Source organism: Cibotium barometz, chromosome 32 (assembly GCF_041138505.1).
Source record: "Cibotium barometz isolate CiBa-2024 chromosome 32, ASM4113850v1, whole genome shotgun sequence".
Taxonomy (NCBI): Eukaryota; Viridiplantae; Streptophyta; class Polypodiopsida; order Cyatheales; family Cibotiaceae; genus Cibotium; species Cibotium barometz.
Window position 1 is genome coordinate 32,171,189 of NC_141077.1, and position 11,785 is coordinate 32,182,973.

General features: G+C 41.0%; 1 protein-coding gene across 2 annotated transcripts; it reads left to right on the forward strand.

Moving 5' to 3' along the window:
* The first annotated feature begins 576 nt into the window (after positions 1-576).
* LOC147620096 (uncharacterized) lies at positions 577-6,163 on the forward strand. 2 transcript variants are annotated; one of them, XM_086772274.1, is made up of 6 exons: positions 577-2,313; positions 2,708-2,860; positions 2,970-3,338; positions 3,466-3,542; positions 3,895-5,220; positions 5,496-6,163. In XM_086772274.1, exons 1-6 carry the CDS (start codon positions 2,139-2,141, stop codon positions 5,574-5,576), a joined length of 2,181 nt encoding a protein of 726 aa, XP_086628400.1. In that variant the 5' UTR covers positions 577-2,138; the 3' UTR covers positions 5,577-6,163. The 2 variants fall into 2 exon arrangements, with proteins under 2 accessions (XP_086628400.1, XP_086628401.1); XM_086772275.1 differs by having other exon boundaries at positions 5,502-6,163.
* The last annotated feature ends 5,622 nt before the right edge of the window (positions 6,164-11,785 follow it).

The following is an 11,785-nucleotide window of genomic DNA, read 5'->3' on the forward strand; positions in this document are numbered from 1 at the left end:
TATACTTGATTTAAGAAATAGAAAGCTCTCTCTCTCTCTCTCTCTCACACACACACACACACACACACACGCACGCACACGCACATGCACACACACACACACACACGTATGCGTGCACACACGCATGCACGCATGTGCGCGTGCACACACACACACACACGACAACAACAACATATGAGAATGTTGCAGTGCCATTGTTCACAATTTCAATTTTTTTTGTGAACACTGATTGGAACACTTTGAAATGGGCCTTAGTTGGATTACAAGGTGCAAACACGATGTAAATGACCTCTCTTGGTAGGTAAAGCACTACCAATGCCTAAATTGTTTATTCATCGCACTTGATAGGCTAAGTTCGGGAAGGGTTAGAGCATGCAATCCAAGTCTTCCCGATTGCCACAAGCGGCCAAAACAAAACATTGATTGAGAAAACCAAACGCGAAAAAGGAATTATGGAGGAGGATGCACATGTAACACACCAAATTTTATGTCGATGGAATTCAAGACAAAAGTTGGGAGGGCTTCTAAAAAAATTCCCATTGAACAATAACAATCGATTGCATTTGCGTTGAGCGCAAGATCATGCCCTTAGATGTGTAACGAGGCTTAAAAAAGGGAGCCATATAATGCCCATTTTATACATATATACATATACATATATGATTCCAGCAACCATTAACTAGCTAGATTGTTAGGCAAGAGGCAGTTTCATTCCTCATCAATGGACAATAAAACCCCCTTGTGCGTGGAAGGCATCGTGGCCTTGCTATTAACAAGAAGTTTGAACAACCCTTTCAAAAGGTTGCCGTTTTTGTAAAAGGGCAGCCCTTTTGATTTGAAGGGACAGAGGACCAAAACAATTTGAAAACAAGGGTCTAAGAATGGACAAGAGGGTCCACCTTCTGAGAGTGGGGAAGGGGATGGCTATGCAGAGGACTCTGTTTCTGTGTGAATAAAACAATGAAGAAGGAGGCCATAGCAGAGTGCAAAACTGAGAAGAACCTACGAGGAGAAATGGCTCTGTTTGGTGTAAATTGAGAAGCAGCCATACGGAGAAAGTTGTGTGGTGAAACGCCAGGAGAACCCCCCCCCTTTTGTTCCGTGGATTTGAAGAGTGATCCACAAGAAGAAGGTTTTGTAAGCCCACACTGGCTCTGTTTGCTAGAAATTAAGAAGAACCCACATGCGAGGAGGGTCTTTAATAGTGGCTATGGCGTTCTTGTGCTGAGGCAAGAAGATCCACATAGGGAAAATGAAGACCCACCTGCCCCATCAGTTTTCTCTCACCTGTTAAGAGAGAGAGTCTGTGTGTGTGTGTGTGAGAGAGAGAGAGAGAGAGAGAGCTTTTAAGGTTTTGGCTATGGCTGACCGTCTCTCAGGTGCTGCCAAACCTTTGTACTTTTTCTGAGTTAATTATTAGTCTTGGTCCTTGCTCTGCTTTTGTTGGGCTGGGTCTCTATCTATACCCACCATCCCTTGTGAGCCCCATTCCCCACATTGCGCCAAGCGTGTGCTTTTCTACTAGTACTACTGTCTGTAAAGCCTTCCTTTCTGCACACTTGTTTCCTCGTCTCTTTTCTTCTTCCACATTTGCAGTGATTTTTTTCTGTTTTCTTTTTTGTAAGACTTTTTTGTTGGGGCGGGGGGTAAGTGTGCTTGACTGATCACGTCATGCTCCTAAGTAGCTTTCTTTTTCTTGTGAGAACACCCTGATTTTTACTACACACACACACACACACACACGCCCCCTTCGCCCCCTTTCTTCTTCTTCCTTCCTTTTCCTTTAGTTTCTGCATAAAACTCTGCCTCAGTTGTCACCCCCTCTCATGTGCCTTTATGCATGAATTCCTGCCTTTTGGAGAAGCTTTTACCTTTCTAGCTTGGTGGGTATACAATCATACTACACTTAGTATGGTGGGTATATGCTATCACTAGCCAAATCACACTTTGTTTGAGCTTCATACTGTCTCATGTATGGAGATGGTCTTCAAAGCCTTAATTTTGAGATGGTTTATAAAGGCAACCATGCTTACAAATTCTCTTTGCATGATAGCCTCTTGTAAAAACTCTTTATAGTAGGGCTTTTTGTATATGTAGATCTTGGCACCACCTTTGTGCCTTTGCACACTGAGTAAGGTATGGGAGCTGAGACAGAGCTACCCTTGGCTGCCACTCACGTCTCCAAAATGAATATGGGATCAGAGAATGCAAATGACAGCAAGTTTCCAGTGGGCTTACGCGTGTTGGTAGTGGATGATGATCGCATCTGCCTCCTCATACTCGATAGAATGCTACGCCAATGCCTCTACAAAGGTATGTTTTTCTCGCTTTGTAGCGCTTTCGGTTTAAGAAAACAAAACAAGTGGGTTGCTCACAAGGTGAAAGAAATAGCTAGGTTTTCAAGAAGCAGTACCCATGTCCTTCGAAAACTTTGTTCATAAAATTGTGTAGATGTACTATTCATGGGGTTACCCTTCAACTTCAAGGGCTTGGGTTGGGAAGAGGGCGGTGGTTTACCATCAAGAGAAGGATGGTGGCCAGATGTCCAAGGGTGATGTTGTCTAGTTGTCCAAGGGTGGTGTCGTCCAGATGTTTGTACAACTTAGTCTCTCTCCTCTGTAAATTTTTTTTTTGGGATCTGCATGAACATGCCATGCCGTGGTGTGTACGTTTATTGAGGTTTACATGTTTTTTAAAATGTATACAGTAACAACATGCGAAAGGGCCGTTGATGCGCTTAAAATCCTGAGAGAAAATAAAGATGGGTTTGATGTGGTCATAAGTGATGTACATATGCCTGATATGGATGGTTTCAAGCTGCTCGAACTTGTCGGGCTGGAGATGGATCTTCCTGTTATCAGTAAGATCTCTAGCTCAGATTTTACCTTTGCACTCAAAAGATTCTTGCAGCTAGGAGGGTCCTATATAATGATGAACTAAAGCGTCCAATACATGTTTTCTGTGTATAGTGATGTCAGCAAATGGAGAGACAAGTGCTGTAATGAAAGGAATTAAGCATGGAGCATGTGACTACTTACTAAAGCCTGTACGAATTGAAGAGCTAAAAAACATTTGGCAGCATGTGGTGAGGAGAAAGCAGAAAGACTCGGACAGTCTTGATGATAGGCAGAGGCCTGATGATGATGGTGATAACCTTGCAAGTGATGGCTTTGATGGAGCTTTGAAAAACTCAAAGAAGAGGAAGGATGCACAGGAGGAAGAAGACGATACTGAGCTAGAAAATGAGGACCCATCTACTTCAAAGAAGCCACGAGTGGTGTGGTCTGTAGATTTGCATCAAAAATTTGTCAGTGCTGTGAACCAGCTAGGAATTGATAGTAAGCTCCCTCCGTCTTAGAAGTGTGCATGTGTGTGTGTGTGTGTGAGAGAGAGAGAGAGAGAGAGAGAGAGAGATCGAGTTCTAAGGAAGTTTGCTGATTGTGCTTCTGATTGATCTTTATGAAGAGGCCGTTCCCAAGAGAATACTTGAGCTCATGGATGTCCGGGGCTTGACAAGGGAAAATGTTGCAAGTCATTTGCAGGTCTGTGATTCTAGTTGTAATGGTGGTGTTACTGCTGTTTCTTCACCTGCTTGTTTGAATTTTTGGTTTTATGTTGGCTTACAAAAATGATGCTTGTCGGGGTCTGCTCCGAAGCCAACCTGTCAGCCTACCCCCTGGATGCTTAAGTAGCCTCAAGATGTGGCATCTTTTTAGCCAAGGGCTGTTGACACGTGGATGTTGTGCAGCCACCCTAAGTCTGGCTGGCAATAGAACTCAAACTTGCCCTGTTGAACTGTATGTGTTGCATGTTAAAAGAGTGTTATTACGACTAGCAACATCGGATTTCTTGGCTTGGACTCAAGAGTGTTATTCTTTGGTTTTGCCACTACAGAAGTATCGGTTGTACTTGAAGAGGATAAGTGGGGTAGCTCATCAATCTGGTGGGGGCCTAGGCTCAACCTTTTTTGGAGCTACTGACGACAGATTTATTGCTACTGGCGGTGGACTGGGTGATTTTCGAGCTCATTTGTCACCACAAGCCTTGGTTTCATCACTTCAGGCAGGACTATTGGATAGGGCCGTTCCTAACAACCCAGATCCATATTTACTAGGACAAATTGCTGCAATTCATGGCATCAATAATGGATCGGTTGGAAGACCACCTTATGGATCAGCCTTGTTGAATACCCCAGGTGTCCTTAATTCTGCGATCTCAGGTGGCCTGGATTTCAAACATTTGGGCCATGGAACTGGGCAGCTGGCTTTGTTTGGTCAGCCTGACAAGGGGCCTAGTGGGTTATCTGCTCTACAACCTTCTGTGGGGGCCACTATGGGGCAGTTAGTTGGCCATGACAACCATTTTCCGGCCGATAGCAGCAACAACTCTTTGCTGATGCAGATGCTGCAACAGCAAACCAGTTCACAAATGGCAAGTGGCATGTTATCTGACTTACCAACCAGTGGACAGCCCATGGTATCAGGTGATGCGGGGGTGAGGTTTTCAAAGATTAACAGCAGCTTGAACATAGTTGGTTCTCATCTTAGGCCAGGTCAAGAAGCCACCCTTAGTGGACCTAGTTTTGAGCCCTCTAATGGGCTTGCCTCTTTCAGAAGAACTATGGGTGTGGATGCTAGACCTTACAACAATGCATCTCATGTTGGCATATATAGTAGTCCTTTAGCGAGTATGTCATCTCCATTAATTTCTCATGGAAGTGAATTAGGTATCCTAGTCTCTGGCAAAAGGGGGCTCATCTGTAATGCTGGTGAAGGTCTAAACCCAAGTTTGCAAGCGGTATCATCTGATCACGTTCTCTCTGGTGGCAACCCTGCATCTAGACCGGGTACGGGGTTGAACAACTGGCAAAATTGGCATGGCATCGGACTTAGTCAAGGTGTTGGACTTACTGGTGTGGCACTTTTGAGTTCACAGCACAATCAAGGTTCTGGTACTGGTCAAGTATCAAAAGTGGGATGTCCGCAAGAACAAAGATCGGGCGGCTGGGTACCCAAATTTCACGATGACCTAGTTGCTGATACCGATTTCAAACCTCTTGTTACCACCACTGTTGTGTTTGGCAACGAGCAAGGTTTTGGGGAAAAGGACAAGTTTAAAGAGGGGCCTCTTGAACTTTTGTTGGGCAAGGCAGAGAGTGGAATGATTTCAGAGCCTTTTTCATCATCATCAGATGACTTATTGACGTCCTATATCAAACAGGTATGGAGCTGATCAAGTTCTCTTCCTTTGCCCATACCAATTTGGTAACTCATGCATTCATCTCATATTTTTCATGCTTATGTGATTCCACAATCAATTTTTGTTGTCGTTTTCTCGTTTGCATCCTAGGAGGGTGTGGCAGTGATAGTGTGCAGTGTGTTTCGGTATGTTCTATGCATCGTAGGTGTGTGGTCATGATAGTGTGCAGTGTGTTTCGGTATGTTCTATGCATCCTGGCCACTGTTGTCTTGTGACATTGGTTCTTTTTTTTCCAGCAACAGCAAGAAGTGATGGGCCTTACTGACACTGACCTGACAGCAGAAGGTTACACATTGGGCAATATGTATGTAAAATAGGAAAGTTTTTCTTGCATCAACTGAAAAGAATAGGTCCTGATCAATTTAAGCATGGGACACATGATGTTGGGACAGGCATTACTGTCAAATATGCCTTTTTGCTGTCAGTAAATGATTGCATGTGGCTGCCTGTTACACAATGACTCGTCCTTCCAGAACATGGTTGCAGGCGGCTGCCTGTATCACACCCTTCTGGAATAGAGACGATTGCAAGTAGAGTCCTGTTATCACAATGTGCTCTTCTTGAATAGAGCCGATGTAAATCAAGTCTCACACATGGTCTTGCCTTGAACCAGTTTATGAGCTCTTTAAAGAATAGCACAGTTGAAATGAAGTTGTCAAAGCCATCTTCTGTAGTGTAGTTCCTTACTGGTTTACAAGGCAGTTCAAACAAGAACTCATGGAGACACTGCAGACTTTGCGATTTGGAAGCTAGGGTTTTTCAGATTCCTTTGCTTAAAAATAAAATAATCCTTATGTAAGTCTAATATGTTTGAAGAGTCTGCCTCTGTCTGTGCTTCCTTTGGAGCCTTATGTGATTATGAAATACACTTACTTTTTAGTAATAGAGGCTTTAATTTCATTGTGCTATTGTGCTAATGGGCCACACACACACACACACACACACACACATAGATAGATATAAATGTATATGCACATGTATATGTAAATATATAGATAGATATAAACATATGCATGCATATCTATATATAGATATATATGTATACGTATATATGTATGTGTGTGTGTATGTGTGTATAATGTACACACACACATGTATATATATATGTATGTATGTAGATAGATATAGACATGTATATGTATGTGTAAATATATAGATAGATATAAACATATACAAGTATATCTATGTATAGATGTATATGTATACGTACATATGTATGTATGTATGTATTTATAATGTACATACACACACACACACACATGTATATATATGTGTATGTATGTATGTATGCATGTATACACATGTAAACTTATGTACACATGTATAGTAAATAGCAACAGAGTGAGATAGTAACTTGGGGGTTTTATAACAAGTTTTTACATTCATTACATAACCATGTTGTGATTTGGTAATTGTGAAACATTGGCAACAATTGTTGGTTTTCTTGCCAATAGTTACCTTGATTTTAGGCTTCAAGATAATTGGGCATGCCATTGTTAGTTTTGTTGAAAGCTTTTACCTTGCAAATACCAGCAGGGACAGAATATACGTGCAAGCAAGGTAATCAGATCCCTTTCTTTTCCTTGATTGCCTTCTAAGAAAGCAAGAGCCACACTTAAAATTGAAGAAGGCATCACTTTATAACCAGCTTCAAGAGACATTCTTTCATTGTGTGTGTGTGTGTGTGTGTGTGTGTGTGTGTGTGAGAGAGAGAGAGAGAGAGAGAGAGAGCTCATACAATTCTCGACTTTAAATAACTGGCAAAAGAAAGTAGTTAGTGGAATGCCTTACATTTTATGTTTGAGACTATTTCATTGTCGGCCTAAAATAGCAATGATGTGCATCATATGATAATTAGTGCAACTATGCTTGACAGTTTTGATATTTATATATTGAAATTTTAAGAGAAAAAAAAGTTGATTAATTTGTAATGTAGAGAAGTATCTAAAATTTGTGCAATTTCAAAAATAATTGAGCTCACTATTTTCTTGTCCCTCTTCTTAATTGATATTTTGCACTAGAAAAGCAAATATATTTGTACATCAAAAAATTGTGTTTTGAGAGTTCATTGTACTATAGCAAGCCGATGGTAAAATTTTCACTTCTTGTTAGGTGCTAATCTTTGCATGAGTGAAAACCTTTTTTTGGCACCTTCATGTGTTGTAGAAATTTCATCATGATTCATGAGGAGATGCGCATGTGTGCGTGTGCACATGCACACGTGTGTATGTGTGTGTGGTCCCTTGTGAGAGTCCAAGAATTCTTTTGGATGGGTTTTGAGCTTCAAAGAGAGATCTTTTACTCAATCCATCTCCTCAATCTTTTTGCTTTCTTGTTGCCAAGTTTAGTGTACAAAATTCCAAACTTGTAATCTACTAGAAAATTATGTGGAGATGGCAATCACTCTCTTCATATGCCTCAAGTGTAAGTAAGGGATGTAAGAGCTTTCAAAATTTTGAACCCCCAAACTAGTAGAACCCAATCTCTACTTAATGTAACTCATAGTCTTTGGTTTGTTGACGGAGTTTGATGGGCTATACTAGTTGAAGAGCCTCTAGGATAAGAGGCTCCGCTAGTTACATCGTACTAGTTGATGACCTTTGATCTAAGAGACTCCACTTTTCTTCTTTGTTCTAGCTCAATGGCATGAGTCCATAACCAATGCTTTTGATTTGTAATACTTATATTAGTCTGATAGGTTGTACTTCGCCTCTATGGATGTGAATATTGTCGTCATAATCATCATCATCATCCTCTCTCTCTCTCTCTCTCTCTCTCTCTCTCTCTCACACACACACACACACACACACACGCACGCATGCACGCATGCACGCACACGTGTGCGTGTATTTTGGTTTTTGAATTGGAGTGTCCTCAATGAGGGCTCTACACTCATGATACATTGTTAATTTTTCCTTCTTTGCAACCTTCTTGGATCTTGGCTAATTTTGAATTCTTGTACGAGGGCAAGTTCCTTGAATGTGTGTGTGCGCATGCACGTGCGCGCGTGCACGCGCACGCGCGCGCGCACACACACACACACACACACACACACACAAAGCAGTTACACCAATTTATTCTAAAGTATTAAGATAATTGAGCTTAAATATTATCCTTGTTTTTACATGCCTTGCCACAAGTAGTGCAATTCTCGCACATCTCAATTTGAACGTGTCCACGTCCAAAGTACACACTTTCCAATATATACGGAACTACGTTGAGTCTCACATAGGAGGGTGCTAAAATTTCTTTGATCTCCATTTTACTTGAAGTTCAAAGCTAGGTCAAGCTTTCCAAAAAGATTTCCACATAAGATCCTCCCACTTCAAGGTTCGTAGTAAGTAGTAAACATAATTATCATAATGTCAAGTTTTTATCGTTGCAGTTTTCTAGTGATGTATCTTTGCCTTTTTCGAGGAGTAGTCTACTCTGATATTGTATTGAGTTTAGTTAGCCTTTGGCAATCCATTTATAAATAACTTATTTCCTATATTATTCAAATTGATAACTCAAGGTGCTTCCATGGTCCTACATTAAGTAAAGACTTTTCATTTCGCTTTGGGACAAGGAATAAAAAGTGATAACTATAAAGTTTTTTTATATATTGGAAGGTTTCCTTGCATCGCCTTCTTCATACGGTACTTTTAAAAGCACCCTTTCATGAATGTATAAAGTTGACAAGCATACAAAAAATACATATTTGTCTTTGGCATTCTTGTTCTCTTTCCTTGTCAATATTCGTGGCGCCTTGGGTAAAACCACCTTCTTGTTAACTACCCTTAGTCATCCTCTCTCTTGGTGTTTGAAATCCTTTTAAGTCATCCCATACTGTTTTAGTATCCTTTTTTCCAATTAAATAGTCCTAAATGTTTCATGTCATATTCCAAAAAACGTGCATGGGATGGAGAGAAGAGTTACTCTTTAACTTGCCCCAATATGAAAGGCAATAGAAGATGGAGTACCTCTTCATTCCTTTTGATGGCTTGATAGGAGTTACTCTTCAAATTTCCTTCCAATCACCACTGCTCATTACGAGTAGAGGAGTACTAGACGTAACATGATCAAAACGATTGCAAGGGAGAAATTTATTTTGTTGCATGTATACCACCTTCTTTAGTTATCTTCACTTATATTAGTAATGGTCCATAAATAGGAAATGATGATATCATGTATTCATAAATGTCTTATAAGAAATGTAATTGAAAAAAGAATTAAAGCCATTCTTCTGTAAGACCATCATAAGAAGAAAGCATATAGAAGCACTCAGTGTAGTTAAGATAGGTATGCATCCTTGACCACCACATCATGTTGTTAAATTAGACATGAAGCATTATACACCTTGATGCCTCATGTTCAAGGCAAGAGCTTACCTTAGCCTTGTCAAATTATGTGTCATTGGGTCTTGCCTTCAAGCCACATGCAATGCACTAACTTGTTGTCCATTGTGTCCTCACTCAGAATGCTCCTTGGATATGGGATTGAAGGAACAGCTCTCTATTCCTAGATGGAGGTAAGAAGAGAGAAACCTTTGTGATGGTTGTCTCTCACAAAAGGTAAATCAAGAAGAAGCTAATAAGAGGGAGCACCCACAACCTATTCAAGCAGGCAAACCATTTAGCATGCGAGAATCCAATAGAACACATGCACACAAGATAATAGAAGAGAAGAGACCACAAGTATTCTATTACAAGGAAATCAATATGCATTTCTTATTGTCAAAATTGACTTTTATACAAGTGATTTTCACACTAGGTCAGCCAAAACTTAAAAAAGTCTCGTTCACTATTACTAGTCTTAGGAAAGTTTATACACCAAGTCCTTAGGCTTTTCCTAATTGATATTAAGATCATATTAAGGTCTCTTTATATATTTATCTATGTCTTACAAACGACAAGTGCTCCCTTTCAAGCGAGTGAGATACGATACATCGGGTGGGTGAAACCATGTTAACCTATGAAGTGGTTAACATACCACCCATCTTAATGGGGTGATTGCCTCTTTGCATCACTCAGGTCAGTGGTGGTGAAGCTACTATGTTGGGTTGGAGAGGTGTGAATGGTCTGGGAAACACTATAAACTTAGCATGCAAATGAGGTTAGGTGGTAGATTTGGAACCAATCTACAAAACTACATGCAAGGCATATTGGTGAAGCTTTGGGTAGCCTTGGTGGTAGTAGGTAGCTTGTTGAGGTGGCATGAAAGGTATGTGTGGTGTAGAATTTCTCCATGTGAGGCCTCCCTCTGTTATGGGGAAGTGGCTTGAGTCCTTGAAATTCAGAAAGTTGGTAGAAGCGGTCCACACCTTTTGATTCATGGAATGAGTGCCAGGATCACGAATGGATAATTTACATGTGTAGACGGTGGTACGGACCCTCACGATGTAGCATGATATTATACCTAGATCCCACAGCTTGATGCTTAGAGATTGGGCTTCTTCGTGGCTAATATGTCAGCTAGGGTGAGGTGTGGTTATGTTTAAGCCAAACCTCTTTCCTTGTCATTATTCTTCACTTTTGTTCATTAGCATTGTCATCAGTGTTAATCTATTTCTTACTCTCTAGCATGCTAAGATGATTAGTTTAATTCATTTCTACACACCCTAATCAACTCTAGACACAAATCTCAAGTAGTTGTGGTTGTGATTGAGGAGGTTGCTCCATAGAGAGTAGACAACCTAAGTGAAAATCTAAGTGAATCTCCTCAACAACCGCCAAATGTGGCAAGAGTACATGGCCACACCTAGAGAAGTTTGCATTGACCACCATCAACCTCAAGTTCATGCCAATCAAAAGAAGGTGGTCCTAGCAGCACACCTTTTTTATATGTGGAAGAAAATGGGCCCGACTATAACTTTTCATACATTGACACCCACACTCTTCACCACCATGAAATATAGCTTTGAATGAAGAATTTTAATGACCTCTACTATGCTAAGGTCCCCGACCCTGTATAGTGGCCACATGCTTGCTATTTTAGCTCATTATCTTTATCTTTAAGGAGGTGCCCAAGAATCAATGGATTAGCAAAGAGCGTCTAGTCTTTGACCTCAATTAAGGCCCCAACTTCCGCTAGCAAGTAGATCTTTATGGCATACGGTCGAATAATTCCACGGCTACACTATGGTCACTTTTGAATACATGCCAAGTACTAGGTTCTAAAAACCCTGTGATATCATCGGGGGTGGTTTGGTCATTGGCTTTCCTACAAGCCCTTCATCATTTCCTTCTACAAGATTGGCGGTCTCTTTGGAATTAATGTGGATTGGTAAGTCACGCATCAGCATCTCATGATCTGGAATCCCCAAGAAAAGGGATGCCGAAAAGAGAGTTAAAGAAAGCAGTTGAGTTTGATATTAAAGGAGTACACACATGGAGCACACCTTTCACCCATTGTCCATGCACATCTTCACTATGGGTCACGGCATGCACAGTGTCACGGACCTGCAACTAACCTTGTCTCACTGACGACTACCCTCCAAGTACATGTTTGGATAGAGGGACCATGGTGGGTTCAAGCCTAGCCTATG

Bases quoted from the DNA above. Each gene is read 5' to 3' on its own strand.
- LOC147620096 (XM_086772274.1), top strand. From the start codon at position 2,139: ATGGGAGCTGAGACAGAGCTACCCTTGGCTGCCACTCACGTCTCCAAA. The intron at 2,314-2,707 runs GTATGTTTTTCT...AAATGTATACAG, and splicing joins ACGCCAATGCCTCTACAAAG to TAACAACATGCGAAAGGGCC. The intron at 3,543-3,894 runs GTCTGTGATTCT...TTGCCACTACAG, and splicing joins ATGTTGCAAGTCATTTGCAG to AAGTATCGGTTGTACTTGAA.